This window comes from Lagopus muta, chromosome 1 (genome assembly GCF_023343835.1).
Source record: "Lagopus muta isolate bLagMut1 chromosome 1, bLagMut1 primary, whole genome shotgun sequence".
In the NCBI taxonomy this organism is placed as follows: domain Eukaryota; kingdom Metazoa; phylum Chordata; class Aves; order Galliformes; family Phasianidae; genus Lagopus; species Lagopus muta.
In genome coordinates, this window is record NC_064433.1 from 193,121,074 (window position 1) to 193,135,584 (window position 14,511).

General features: G+C 49.4%; 2 protein-coding genes across 3 annotated transcripts in view; one reads left to right on the forward strand and one right to left on the reverse strand.

The window, feature by feature from the left end:
* LOC125692176 (cytochrome c oxidase assembly factor 4 homolog, mitochondrial) overlaps positions 1–14,511 on the forward strand; it is a 73,587-nt gene that overhangs the window by 2,670 nt on the left and 56,406 nt on the right. The gene's annotated exons all lie outside the window — the stretch shown is intronic.
* MRPL48 (mitochondrial ribosomal protein L48) lies at positions 635–8,304 on the reverse strand. 2 transcript variants are annotated; one of them, XM_048942338.1, is made up of 8 exons: positions 8,180–8,304; positions 6,977–7,029; positions 6,608–6,645; positions 5,625–5,710; positions 4,716–4,888; positions 3,336–3,438; positions 2,261–2,350; positions 635–888 (listed from the first exon to the last, which is right to left on the reverse strand). In XM_048942338.1, exons 1-8 carry the CDS (start codon positions 8,189–8,191, stop codon positions 814–816), a joined length of 630 nt encoding a protein of 209 aa, XP_048798295.1. In that variant the 5' UTR covers positions 8,192–8,304; the 3' UTR covers positions 635–813. The 2 variants fall into 2 exon arrangements, with proteins under 2 accessions (XP_048798295.1, XP_048798287.1); XM_048942330.1 differs by lacking the exon at positions 8,180–8,304 and adding an exon at positions 7,823–8,087.

The following is a 14,511-nucleotide window of genomic DNA, read 5'->3' on the forward strand; positions in this document are numbered from 1 at the left end:
TGTGTCTTTTTATGGTGTGAAAGGCAAATCTGAAATCAAGGGGTAACTTTGCAAACACTGCCTGACAGATGGCTCCAACCTTCCTCCCTCTGCTGAGATTTTTTTGTTATGCTGCAATTGTTCAGCTACTCAGGGATGCTCATCCCTAACTTCCCAGTGTTCTGAGGCTCCATTCATGTTGGCAGAGCTCTGATCTTTGCAGCTGTATGAGAACACGATGTTCCAGCCTTCAGCTGCAGAAAAGAGCACGACAGTGCCTTCCCACAGCAGCAGCATCTGGGAGAATTTGGGTTGCAATGATGGGGAAGTGGTTTGGAGTCTTTTGTCATGGGAGGAGAGGGGCTTCTCGTTGCAGCAGAATCCCTGCTGGCATCACCTTGCTCAGACTGACAGAAGAACCAGTTGCAGATTTCGAGATTCTATATTTCTAAGCCTCTTGGAATTCTAAGCCTCCAATTCTAGATCTGAGCAGTTCTAAGGAAGCAATTCAGGTTATCATTATTAACTTAAGACACTTCTGTAGGCTGAAACAGTCGTGTTCACAAACCAAAAGCAAAACATGCCAAAAAAGGAGAACTGAGAAACCAAATTTCACTGTGGACCCCTTTCATTCACAGTACAAAGGAGTCAGACACAAAGGTATGCATTTGTCCTTGTTAAGATTCACAGAAGAGATGCTTCACAATGATGGAAATTTCTCCTTGTCAGGACAGAGCTCACAAAGTCAACTTTCTGGAGGCTTGAGCAGCTGAGGAAGATCAGCCTTGCATTGCCAGGGATGGCTCTGGAATGGACAGAGTGTTCTCCAGCACCTCAGCTCACCTGGGCCCGCAGCTCTTCGAGTTCAGGTCGGGATTTCAGTCGGCTCTTGAAGTCACTTTCCGTGTGCTGTAGAGAGGAAAAGAAAAAGCACATCAAAAATCACCTTGATCACTTTCCAAATGAAGAGAAAGATAAACCCTCCCTCAAAGTGCATCACTGAAAAGTGAAAGATTGAAACGTCAGCTGAACCAAGGTAGTGGGACTCCTTTGTGGCCCCAGTTCAGCCCTGGAGGCTCCTCCTCACCACTGCAGTTTGGATGTATTTCTGATCAAAAATAACACAGGAAACAGAAAACTGGGAGCAAGCCATAGAACCATAAAGCCATGTGTTAAATGCAGCTATCAAACCAAAGTCTTTGAGTGAGAAATTACTTTCTGAAAGACTGAGCATTGGCACTGTGCTCGGGAAGTTGGACAGCCCCAGCTCTGCCACTGCCTGTCAGCTCTGCATCCACGTCCTTACAGAGCCCTGCCACTTCCTCCAGAGCTTTGTAGGGCATCCCAAAGCTTTAATCTCTCTCTGTGTTGCCAGCCTTACAGAGCCAGCTCGGGTCTTTCCCCTGGGCACCCTGCATCAGACTGCAATGACTTTGCAAATGGCACAATGTCACACTTCTCCCTCCGGAGACAAAGCTATCAGATGGCAGTCCTAAGACTGCGACCAAAGCAAAGGAGATTACTGGACTCAAGAGACCTCCTCCTATATTCCTTGTGTTTTTGCAGGGCTGGAGATAACTAAATGTTCTACAAAGGCCTTGTAAGAAAACAGCTTTTACATTTTAATTCAGTGTGCTGCCTTCCCTTTCCAGCTGTAAAATCTTTTTAGTCCCTGAATTAAAGAGGTTTCCTGGAACTGTTTTGTCTACACATAAAACAGCATAAAGTATCTCCTTATGCCTGGTGCAGTAAGAGTCCTGTTTAGGGACTGTAATTCTGTCTTGAAGTCCTCAGTGCTGAGAAAACTGTTAGTGGTTTCTGCAGAAACAAGCAGAACCCTTCCCAGAGCAAATCCCATCAGAACAGAACGCAGTATTTGGTTTTCTAGTCCCAGCTTTGCTACCAACTCCATGAAATTCCTGGTGACTCCCAGGTAAGAGGTTGTAAGGCACTGTCAAAGAAGAGTATTCCCTTCTGAGTCACAGGGAATCCACAAGAGCAGAGGAAAGCAACTTGCCATCTATGGGCCTGGCTGGGCAGATACCCTCTGTGGCACTAATTATAAAAGGATGAGTGAGAAATTAAACTCCTATCAAGTATTAAAAGGAAGGGTGTTTGACAGACCAAGCAAGAGCCTGGTTCTGGGAGATGCTGGGTGTCCATAGCTCTAGAGCAGACACAGGCAGCCTCAGGACCAGGTCCCTGTGCTTTTCAAAGCAAATTCACATCATGCATCATACCTGCCCTCTAAGTGCAAACACACGGGTAAAATTAAGCATACCTCTTTCATTAACAGATGGACCCCTTCAGGCTGATTGCTCTGAATAATTTCCAAGAATATTGGAGCAAACGTTGAGCTCAATCTGCTGATCTGAAAGAAGAAAGAAAGTGCTTCAGGAGCAGAACAAATGCAAAACAGACTTGTTTTACTAATGGCACAGAGAAAGAATCCATTTCAGTATGAGCCCAGGGCACCCAACTCCCTCATTAGAGAAGCACTCAGCTTTGTGTGCACACCTCATGTGCAGCACAGTCCAAAGCTGTTGGTTTGGTTCTCTTTCATTTAGGTGAGACTCCACACAAAAGCTGTCATGGCAAACTTGCAAGCCCTGGTGTTAACCTTGCACCAAATCTCCCTAGAAAAACAGTCTGTGTTAAGGTTTAGAATAATTCAGCTGCCCAGAGCCACATCCAGCCTGGCCTCCAATGCCTGCAGGGATGGATGGGGCATCCACAGCCTCCTTGGGCAACCTGTGCCACTGCCTCACCACCCTCTGCCTCCAAAACTTCCTCCTCACATCCAACCCAAACCTCCCCTGGCTCACTTTAAAACCATTCCCCCTGTCCTGTCACCCTCGTAAGCAGCCGTTTTCCCTCCTGTCTGCAGGCTCCCTTGAGGCACTGCAGGCTGCACTGAGGTCACCCCGCAGCTTCTCTTCTCCATGCTGAACAAGCCCAGCTCTCTCAACCTTTCCTCATAGGAGAGCTGCTGCAGCCCCCTGATCATCTTTATGGCCCTCCTCTGGACCCTCTCCAACAGCTCCCTGCCTTTCTTGTATAGGGCCCCCAGCCCTGGATGCAGTGCTGCAGATGGGGTCTCACAAGGGCAGAGCAGAGAGGGACAATCACCTCCCTGTCCCTGCTGGCCACCCCTCTTTATGATGATCCAGGAACCACTTCTCTACCTTCTACTTCATGAGTAGCCTTTAGCTAGAAATCTAATTAGACTTCTTAGTGCTTCAGGCACAAATTACACCTTTCAGTTGTTCAAGAGACTTAACTCCTCTTGTTAAAGTGTCTGAGATAGGAAGTGCTGCACAAGAGCTGCAGCACTATCAGCAACCAGCAGCTCATACCTGGACAACCCTCTGGTGGGTGGTGAGGACTGCATCCAGCTGCATTTTGGAGCCTCGCTCTTCCAAGAACAGTACTTCGTTGGTTTTGGTGGGCATCGCGTAGCTGCAGGAAGCACAGTCAGTGCTCAGGATGGGGAGGAGAGATTGGCACTACTTTACAGGAACAAATCAACTTCCAGCAGCAGAGAATGTGGAAGGAGATTAACTTTGCATGAGAAATTAATTATGCAAACAATGTATCTTGCAAATCAAGCACTGGCAGAAGCTGGGAGCATTACTGGAAAGAGATAAGGGAGAACCTTGCAGCACTGCAGCTCTTTTAGCTACACAGAATCATATGCAAGCTCAAAAAGAGAACTTTTAAGTCCTGTATAGTTGAAGGAGAGCTTTAAAGCAAAAGTTCTTATTTACTTTGCAATCGTCTTTCTATTCCCAGTAGGAACAGAGCTGACAACACTGCTGCAACACGTCACTCAAAGGACCTTATTTTCACCTCTGTGATTTAACAGGGGTGCAGAGACTGGATCAGACCCCCAAATTAATGCAGATACCTCAGCTTCCCTGCCTGATGTTCAAAATATCAATAGCAACAGGCTGCATCCTGCTGCCCAATAGCCCCAGGCTGTGGGGTTGCTGTGGGGTTGCTCTGCAAATGCTTCCAAGCACACTGCTGCTGACAGCACTCCCATTGCTCAGTGTCTCTGGGTATCCTTCTTGAAACAGACACCTATCAGCTGCTGTTATGTCACAGCTTTTGGTGCAAAAACATCACACAGGGACTAAAATGACCTACAGACAAAGGATTTCAGATCTACAGCTGACTGTTCAAAGTGCACGAACGTAAAGAAAATGGTTTTGGATGGGTTTTACCAGCCTCAAGCTGGGACCAGTGACTACAGAGGTACACCTACAGCTGTTTCAGACAAACACCAGTAAGTATTTTCACTTCCTTACAGCAGTGTAGTGATTCCAGCTCCTCAGATGCACTGCTGAAGCCAAGAAGCTCTGTCTCAATCCTCAGACTCATTCAAATCAGCAGCACTTAGGCCTGCATTCCTGGACACAACATCCACAGCCTTTAGGCTTTTTGTTTTTTCCCCCCCAAAGGAAGAAAAGGTAACAGCTATTTTTCCTTGAGATTCATTCAGTCATAGCCCAAACAATTCCACTGCAGCCTCACACATCCCAAACTGTAGACAAGCTAAAAGGGAGCACCAAGAGAACAACTTCCAGATGATGGAAGATTGGGATTTTAAGTGAGCTTCTGTCAGAGATTATATCATGCCCTTTACTCAAGCTATCCTCAGTGACAAGCCTCACACAGCCTACTGTAAAGTGATTGCAACGGATGACAAACACACAGAGCTGTGTTCTTTATACCTTTCATTCACTCTAATGGACAACTGGTTGCAGAGTTTATGCACGTACTGAGCAAAGTGCTCCACCAGACACATATCATAGGAAGTCATCTGGATGTTAATATCTCCGTACTCATGTTCAGTCCCAACGTTTATCTCTTTCATCTGTACTCTATCCCTTTTTCTCTTTGGAACCTGTATTAAAAGAAAGAAAAGAAAGCATTTTTTTCCCCCCAGTGCAGCTGGAAATACAAGACATTAACTGTTGCTTAACACAGGAGGTTGAGTTAGCATACTCTCATTTGTCAAAGGTTTGCTGAACCACGTTGAACACATCACAGCCCATCTGTGCTCATTTTCCCTGCCTTTGAAACTGGGATGACATTATCTTAGCAGATGTTCAGAAGTTGAGCAGCTCAGTTCTTGGATGGCAGCACTACAGAAGCGGCACACAAAAAAATACACACATGCCATGATTAATTCCTTGCAGAAGAAACCAACGAGTGGAAATCAACCTGCTTTCAATCCAAGCCCCTGCCTTCGAGGCAGCTGTCTGGATGAGTTATTGTTTCTTCATTTGGCAAAAATTGTCTTCTCTCCCAATTCCAGAGAAGGTGGAAAACTTAAATGCAAATACGACCTGCTCACAGCGTTCAGCAATCATCTGAAGGTGCTCTGTCAAATGCATCATTAGGAAGAGATTCCTCCCTCCCAAACGACTGAGATTAAACAAGAATGTACTGGACAAAATAGATACATATATTTCTGCAGTGTTGTACTTCATGTGACATAACATTCTCTACTGAGAGAATCAGCAGTAAACCATCACCTGCTCGCTTTTTAACACGGTTCATCAGCCACAGAAGTAATAACACCAATGCTTGAGTCAGACTGTACACAGATGGGTCAGCTGGAAGGTCTTTGTGCCTACCTCCTTTGGGAGCAGATGTTTATACTTCCCAATGCCATGCGTGGGACGGGATCTGTAGTGTCTGTGGTAACTCACAAGTGCATCACCTGAAAAGGAAAGCAGAGCAACCATGTATGCTGTTCAGCTGAAAACTTCTTTTAACAAACAGCTACTGGTGCTTTGAGAGCCCAGAATCTGTGCTGAGGGCATGAATTTGTCTTTAGTTGTTTGGGGGAAGCTTCAGCAGCTTCATTGAGCTGCTTGCATATCCCATCCAGCATGCTACAATACCAAGCTGGTTAGTGGTGAGCAACAGGAAGGGAGAAAAGAGATTAAAAGTGACTCATCTCCCAGGTAAATTCTCAGCCAAACAACAACAAAAGAGCAGTGGATGGTGAGGGTATTGATGAAACCTTACATCTGTCTCCTCTCACGTGACAGCAGTGATGCTATTATGATGGATCTGAGCCTCACTTCATCTTAAATTCAGCCCTGTTCAAATATGCATGCGCTAGGAAGTCAAATCAAAATGGCACCAGATTTATTTACACTTCTTTCTCCAGAGTCAAATGAAACCCTCAACAGCTTTCACTTTAATAAGAGAAGCTCAGAACAGCAAAGAGAAACTGAACACCAAGGACCTAAGCTGCACAGATGCTTCCATATCAAAATCAAATTGCTACAGAGGACTCCACCAGCTCAATAAATGTTAAAGTGGGACCTCACTCTGACATAGCTAAATTCCTGGATAGTAATACAGCCAGCAGGCTCTGCACGGTGTCAGCATAAAGCCATGAACAGAAGTATCAGCTCAACCAGGAACGTGGAAGCAGGGGAAAAAAATAGGCAAAAAAGGCACAGGGGTAACAGCATGGATTCTGGCTACATAACCAGCCCAACTGTGACTGAAAGACATTCAAAAGGAAACAGGAATGCTCAAATGTAAAGTATTTATTTAGGGTAGATAAAATTTTGGCTTGCATGCAGTCAACAAGAAGCCTTACCTGCAGCACACAGACGATTTTCTCTGGGTGTTGCTGCTCTGTAGGAAAGAAGATTATTGTTAAAACTCCAATTTCACACAGCTGTGGAAATGTTACACGTGCAGCCAAACTGCCTGAACGAAGGCTCACATCCTCATGTCCCTCAGCCACGGATGAGATTTCATGATTGAGGAGACTCTCTCCTCAACCTTCAGCCTTTCAGCTCCCAGACATCAGATCCAAGCCTTCCCTCCTCAATTTAAAGCCTTTCCTCAGCAAGAATTACTTGTTAAAAACTGTATGGTTTCTGACACAGCCTGTGGAGGCGACCAAGTGTTCTTAACGCTTTATACTGTGTTGTATTGAATGGAGTTGATTTCTGTGACTCACCGGCTGAGAGCAAACACTTGCTTTAGCAATGTTCCCTTTCTCAAGCACAGCACCTGTAACACATAACCACCAGGTGAACATTTAGTGAGTTTTTACTGTTGTTTCCCAGAATACACCCATAGAAACAACACCTGAGAGCCTCTGACTGTACCCCAAGCCCTCTGATCTGTTCACAGCCTCTGCACACTGTTACATTCCAGAAAACTGCCACAACAAAGAGACAAGTGACAAAAGGATGAGGATGACTACAATCACCTTCTCCTGACACCCTCACTCTGGAGCAGTGACAACACCATTCCAACAAATACTGAAAGGCTGAAGTTGAGCTTCTTCAACTTGGAGAAGAGAAGGATATGGGGAGACCTCGTTGTGGCATTCCTGTACTTGAAGGGAGCGGATAAACAGGAGGGGGAACGGCTGTGTGTGAGGGTGGGTGGTGACAGGACAAAGGGAATGGCTTTAAAGTGAGCCAGGGGAGGTTTGGGTTGGATGTGAGGAGGAAGTTTTGGAGGCAGAGGGTGGTGAGGCAGTGGCACAGGTTGCCCAAGGAGGCTGTGGATGCCCCATCCATCCCTGCAGGCATTCAAGGCCAGGCTGGATGTGGCTCTGGGCAGCCTGGGCTGCTGGTTGGCGACCTGCACACAGCAGGGCTTGGAGCTGGATGAGCACTGTGCTCCTTTGCAACCCAGGCCATTCTATCATTCTACGATGCACTGACCACTCAGGTGCAGAGAAACAGGGAGTTCTGCTTTGCCATTACCACCACCCTGCAGGCTGCATCATTAGGAGAGGGCTAATTACACATCTCCTCATCTCATAACCAGAGAAATAAAGGCTGGGAAGAACCTGAGGTGGTGATGGGATGGGGGCTGCCATGGCCATGGTGTCAGTGGTTCATCCTTGGGTGTCCAGGGAGGAGTAAAGATCTCTGCCCCATCCACAGGCTGCAAGGAAGGCCACCGGGGTACCAGAAGCTGTTTGTCTCCATATCCGTCAGAAATGGGCCACAATTGCCAGACCACCCCCAGCACCAAAAAGGGGCAGGGACCGTCCCGACCCCAGCACCGACCCAATTCTACCCCTCTCCTTCACAGCATGGCATCAGAGCCAGGTCTGGGCCTCTCCTCCCCGTTTTCTCCCCTCCTACCAGAGCAGCGTCCTCCACACCCACGCCTTCCCCTTCTCCCCCTGCCCCGCCGTTACCGCCGCGCTCATCGCTCCGCAGGGCCGTAGAGCCGCAAAGCGGCAAGGCCGTGTCCGTCGCTCACAACGCTCCCCCGGCGGTGCACCCCCAACACCGCTCCGCCGCGCCCCGCAGCCCGCGCCCCGCGTTCCGCCCCCACCTCCCAACAGGAACCGGGAGGGCAATGGGGCATAACCTCTGCAGCTGGGGTTGGGGAGGGGTGGCCAGCAGGGACAGGGAGGTGATTGTCCCTCTCTGCTCTGCTCTTGTGAGGCCCCATCTGCAGCACTGTGTCCAGGGCTGGAGCCCCCAGTACAAGAAAGACAGGGAGCTGTTGGAGAGGAGCCACAAAGATGAGCAGAGGGCTGCAGCACCTCCCTACAAAGACAGGCTGAGGGAGCTGGGCTTGTTGAGCATGGAGAAGAGAAGCTGCGGGGTGACCTCAGTGCAGCCTGCAGTGCCTGAAGGGAGCCTGCAGCCAGGAGGGGAGTCAGCTCTGTGAAAGGGGAGATGGCAGCAGGACAAGGGGAAATGGTTTGGAGTTGAGGGAGGGCAGCTGGAGGTTGGATGTCAGGGGGAAGTTGTTTAGAGAGAGAGTGGTGAGGTGCTGGAACAGCTGCCCAGAGAGGCTGTGATGCCCCGTCCATCCCTGGAGGTGTTGGAGGCCAGGTTGGATGGGGCCCTGGGCAGCCTGGGCTGCTGTGAGATGGGGAGGTTGGTGGCCCTGCATTGGTGGGGAGTTGAAGCTTCATGATCCCTGAAGTCCCTTCCAGCTTGGGCTATTCTGTGATTCTGATTCTACGTGAGGGGGGCTGACTTCTTACACAGATAGACAGGGATAGGATAAGGGCGAATGGATATAACCAGAAAGAAGGGAGGCTTAGATTAGATGTTAGGATGAAATTCTTCACTCAGAGGGTGGTGGGAGAACAGGCTGCCCAGAGAAGCTGTCAATGCCCCATCCTTTTAGGTATTCCAGGGCAAGCTTGAGAGTTTCCTGGTCAGCCTGATCTAGTGGTTGGCAATTCTGCTCACAGCAGAGGGGTTGGAACTAGATGATCTTTGATGTCCCTTCCAACCCAAGTCATTCTGTGATTCTGTGATCTTCTGGGAGGGGTTGGGAGGGGTGCATCAGGGAAACAAGGTGGTATCGCAGGCAAGGGTGAGACCAGGGAACTGCTGAGCTGTCAGCATCACCTCTGTACTGGGGGCAGATCATGGAATGTATGGTTAGAATGACAGCATGACTGGGTTGGAAGGGAGCTTAATTCCCTCCCATCCTCACCCTCTGCTGTGGGCTGACTGCCCCCCAGCTCAGGCTGCTCAGTGCCCATCCATGGCCTCGTCACCCCTACGGATGGGGGCACCCATAGCTCTGAAGTTCTGGGTAGCAGAGCTGGGGCCTCGCTGCCTCTGGGGAAAGAATTTCATGGAATCATAGGATGATAGAATGGCCTGGGTTCCAAAGGACCATAATGGTCATCTAGTTTCAAACCCCTGCTATGTGCAGGGCTGCCAATCAGCAGCCCAGGCTGCCCAGAGCCACATCCAGCCTGGCCTTGAATGCCTCCAGGGATGGGGGTTTCCTGCTCACAACCTAAATTGCCCATCTTTTAGTTTAAAGCCATTCCCTTCGCCCTATCACTGTCAGATTGTGTGAAAAGTTTCTCTCCCTCCTATTTATCAGCTCTCTTCAGGCACTGGAAGGCCTCAGTGAGGTCTCCTCACAGCCTTCCCTTTTCCAGGCTGAACACTCCCAGCTCCTTCAGCCTGTCTCCATAGAGAGGAGCTCCATCCTCTGAGCATCCCCATGCCCATCCTCTGGACCCCCCTCACTTTTCCCCCTCCCTTTTAACGCTGTCCCCTCCATCTCTCGTCTCAACTGCACCACTCAGCTCAGTGTCATTTGTCAGCAGCTGAGGAGGTTCTCAATCCTGCTGTGACATTGAAAATGCTGTTACAGAGCACTGGTCCCAAGGTGGAGCCCTGTTGTAATGCGCTGGGACAGGGAGTGGGGGTCACCGTCCCTGGAGGTGCTTCGTGAGGATGTGGCACTGAGAGACACGGGCAGTGGGCATGGTGGGGATGGGTTGAGGATCTCAAAGGTCTTTTCCAGCCGTTATGATACTCTCACACAACACGCCATAACTGTTTGCACACCGCAGGAGTACGCAGGGGCTGAAGGAGTTCAGACTCACGCCACTCCTCGGCCCCCTACAGCCGGGGCATCGCGACGTGGCGCCGCGCGCCTCTCACCGCCCGCCCTCCGCGAACCGATTGGTTTTCTGCCTCCCTTCTCGCTAGCTGATTGGTCTTCCTCCCTCCCTCCTCGCAAGCTGATTGGTTCTCCTCTTCGTCCATCAAACCGGCGAGGCGCCATGTTGAGCGTGGCTGCGCGGTTTCCGCCTCGCGGCGGCCATGTTAACTGCAGCTCTGTGGGGCCTGTGAGGAGGGCGGGTGGTTGGCGGAGCTCAGCGCTGAGCTTTCGGAGCTCTCTGCCGGTATAACGCTGACCCTGTCGGCTGTAGGATCGGTGCAGGGACCCGGCAGGCGCTCATCAGCCCCGTACTCCATCCTGGAGCCTGAGAAAGGGACATGGTTCCAGTCCCAGCCTAAGAGAAGCTGAGAGAAACGGTGCTAAAGCCGCCCTGCTGCGTGGCCCGAGCACTGCAAGTGGTATTTGTTACGTGTACAAGTGGTTGCAGGGGCAGGACTGGACCTTAGCCCTCAGCAAACATCCACGTTGCTGTTCTGGGGTCAGCTGAGTTTCTGCTGCCAGCGGCTTGGAAACGAGGGAAGGTTTCAGTATGAGGCACTCAGGCCCTGCTGCAGGCAGGCGTTCAGCTGCTGGGAAAAGTGAACACAAACTGCTGTGTTTTTGTTTTGTTTTGTTTTAAGGCTGGCTGTAAATCCTTGCTGCCAGCACTCTGACAACAGTTTGTATCTCTGTGGCTGCTTCTTAAATGGAAATGCTGTAGGAATGATGGACTGGATGAGGAGCTATGAGATACTGTTTAGTGGCTTGTGGTAGTATTGGTAATGGCAGGATGGTTGGACTAGATCTTGTAGGTCCTTTCCAACATTGTAATTCTATGATCCTATGAAAGAAGGAGCCTTCCCTGGTAGGTAATGTGCTTCACACTGGGAGGTGAGGTAGGCAGCAATGTCTGCCTGGCACTCCTGGGTGGAAAGAGTTGGCTTTAACTTGTCCCTGTGCTACCAAACCCAGTAGTCTGGAGATGGCTTAGGAACAGTCGTCCCTTCGCAAACTGCTCCTATCTCTGCCACTCTCCTTAATGTGCTGCCCTACCTCTTCTTTGTCAGGCCACCTCCAACATAAGACTTGATTTCACCTATGCTTTTACTTGTGCCTTTCCTTCCTGGTCCCAGTTTCCCATTTTTTGGTGTTGCAGGTGCTCCTTCTTCTAAGCCCCTACGTCAGAGCTGCGCTTCATGGGCAGCAGCTGCCTGGCAGTGTGGTTTCAGATCAGAATTTAATGCAGTGCTGATTGATCACTGCTCCGATTGCTTCTGGCTGGAGCTGTCGGGGCTCATGATAGATTCTCTCGCTCTCTTTTTCCAGATCATCAGTGTTCATTGATATAGCAAGCCTCTCCACTGCTGACCAGACTCATACATTTGCCTCCTGCTTTGAGATCCACCCTGTCAGCCCCTGTACTGCCTTTCTGAGTGAATGGAGCTTCTGACACTCCTGACATGCTGGATCTGCGTCTCCATTGCAATCTAATGCATGAAGGGAAGACAAGAAAGGTGAGAGAACGAGGTCCATACAAGAACACAGCCCATATGGGCTCTGTACTCCATGTGAGGCTATTGGCACCTCAACCTTGTTAGCCTTGGGTGGGATCTGCACCATCTTTGCATCCAACCTCCATGCCTTGCAAGGATGCAGGCTCCCAGATCTGAGCTGTGTTTTTGTGGCACTTCCTGGACACGACAGAGCTGCTGATGTGGAACAGACATTGTGCTGCCCTTTAACCTCACCTCTGGAGCCCCAGGTGTGGCCACCTTGGCAATTACAGCCATTTGATAACTCCAGGTGCTTTGAGCAAGGAGCAGTGGTGGAGTTTGAGCTGGGTTCAGTCTGACACTCCCCTTCAGTGAAGGCTGTTTTTCCTTCTGTGAACTCTGAAGCCCGGACCACACAAAAAGTCAGTGTGAGTCTTGTTTATAAGCTCCCTTCAAGTGTTGAAAGGTCTCACTGGAGTCCTTTCTTCAGGCTGAACAAGCCCAGATCCCTCAGGTTTTCTTTGTGGGAGAGCTGCTCAGCTTTCTGGGCATCTTTGTATCAACTGCACAACTCAGCTTGGTACCATCAGCAAACTTGTTGGGGATATACTCGATCTCACTGCCTGTGCCATTGATAAAGATGCTGAAGAGCATTTGTCCCAAGATAGACCCTTAGAGGACAGCTCTATCACTGCCTCCACTGGGACACGGAGCCATTGGCCACAGCCCTCTGGCTGCAGCTGTCCAACCAGTTGTTTATCTGTCGAATAGTTCAGCATTCACATCTCTCCAATTGAGAGATAAGGATGTGGTGCAGGGCCATGTTAAATGCCTTGTGGAAGTCCCTCTAGATGGTATCTATCACTCCTTTGTGCAACAACGCTCTCATTCCGTGATAGAAGACCATTGGGTTTGTCAGGCACAGGCTGCTCTTGGTGAAGCCATGCTGGATGTCTGGGATCACCTCTTTGTCTTCCCTGTGCCTTAATATGGCTTCCAGAAGGATCTGCTCCATGATCTTCCCAGGCTCACTGCTCTGTCGTTCCACAGATCTTCATGTCTCCCTTTCTTAAAAACAGTGAAGACGTTTCCCTTTTACCAATCACTGGGGATTTTACCCAACAGCCATGACAAAGAGTGCAGGTTTGCTTGCACTAGGGATAGTTTAAGAAGAAAAGCTTTTAACATCAAGTTAGTTATCTAGATCCAAGATGTAACCTAATGTAGATGAGGAACATCTCAATTATGTGCATCAGCTTGTCACACAGTTCCTTCCTTTTCCTTCACTTTACACAACTGAGTGAGCAGTGATGATTGAAAAGGTTTCATGCTATTGCTACACAGCTGCCAACTGGTGTTCCAGATTTTGTTAAGTATTTCTTCTGCTCATTCATTTTTAGGCTGAAAAGGCTCAAGGAGCTTGCATCTGAGTGCTATCAGGTCTGTGTCATTGTTACCTGTCTTCAGAACTCCAAAGATTTTGACTGCTGTCAAGAGTAGAAATTTGGCTACCAGCCTTGGAATTTACTACAGTGGAATCTTTTAGCCACTTGTTCAGCAGAAATTCAACAGAAAGTCAAATGGAGCAAAATCAGATTTGACAGACGGTTTCCTTCTTCATAGACGGCTCCTGTAACTGAAATAACTTTCAACACAGCTCTGCTTTCAGCCATCACCTACTAACCTGGGGTAGCCGTGCAGGCTCTGGGCTGTATTCCTCTCCCTAAAGGTGGACATCAGCATGTGGTCAGCAGCATCAGCCGTGGCTCAGCACCTCCTGCAGCTTCTCAGCCTCATCCATCAGCCAGTAGAAGCAGGCAAATTCTTGCTTCTCTGGGCCTGATGGTGGGATCCAGGCACTTGGCCTTTCCCAGACCCACGGTGCCCCATCATTTTCTGTCTGCCCTGCAGTGGCCACATCTGTTCTGGCTTCCTGCAGATGCAGCTCCTGCCTGGTGAGTATCTCACCCTCATCCTCAGTCTTTTCCCTGTTCTCAAGCTCAGTCTCATGAGTGCTTCTGTTGTCTGTGTCTGCAGCAGCTCCCATATGAAGGGTGCTGGCTGGATGGTGCGGAGTCAAGTGTGCATGAAGTAGTGCTGGTTGGTGATGCACAGTGCAACGAAGATAACATAGGAGCAGCCAGCCTCTGTGCTCTGATGGTAGACATTGGAGCAGTTGTTGAACATGAAGGTTTGGAAGAGGACCATCGTGGTGGTGAAGTGCCTGAAGAGCTGCAGGTGGGACTCACAGGAGAGGCAGCGCATGACTGCAGTGCATGACTACAGAGAAGATGGCAAGGGGGACAGGTTGCAGATGCAGAGTGGTCATGAGATGCTGATAGGAGTTGGCTGAGGCCTTGGCTGCAACAGAATGGCTCTTGGCAGTTTTTTTTCCTGCTGGCTGAGCGTGTTCTCTGCGAAAACCAGGGGCCCTGTCTCCAATTTGAATGTGCTCCAGCTTCTGCTCCCAGCAGCTTCTGCTAGTTCTTGTCATGCCTTTCTTTGACTGATGAATCATTTCATAGCTAGGTAACTGAGTACCTGCTGAGACTGTCTGTTTCCAGGAGCATAGCCTGCATTTATTATTATTATTTTTTTTGGT

Coding starts and splice junctions, on each gene's coding strand:
- MRPL48 (XM_048942330.1), bottom strand. CDS start 7,858: ATGGCCATGGCAGCCCCCATCCCATCACCACCTCAG. Junction 6,646..6,976: donor CAAGTGTTTGCTCTCAGCCG/GTGAGTCACAGA, acceptor TCTTTCCTACAG/AGCAGCAACACCCAGAGAAA. Junction 2,351..3,335: donor CCCACCAGAGGGTTGTCCAG/GTATGAGCTGCT, acceptor TTCTTCTTTCAG/ATCAGCAGATTGAGCTCAAC.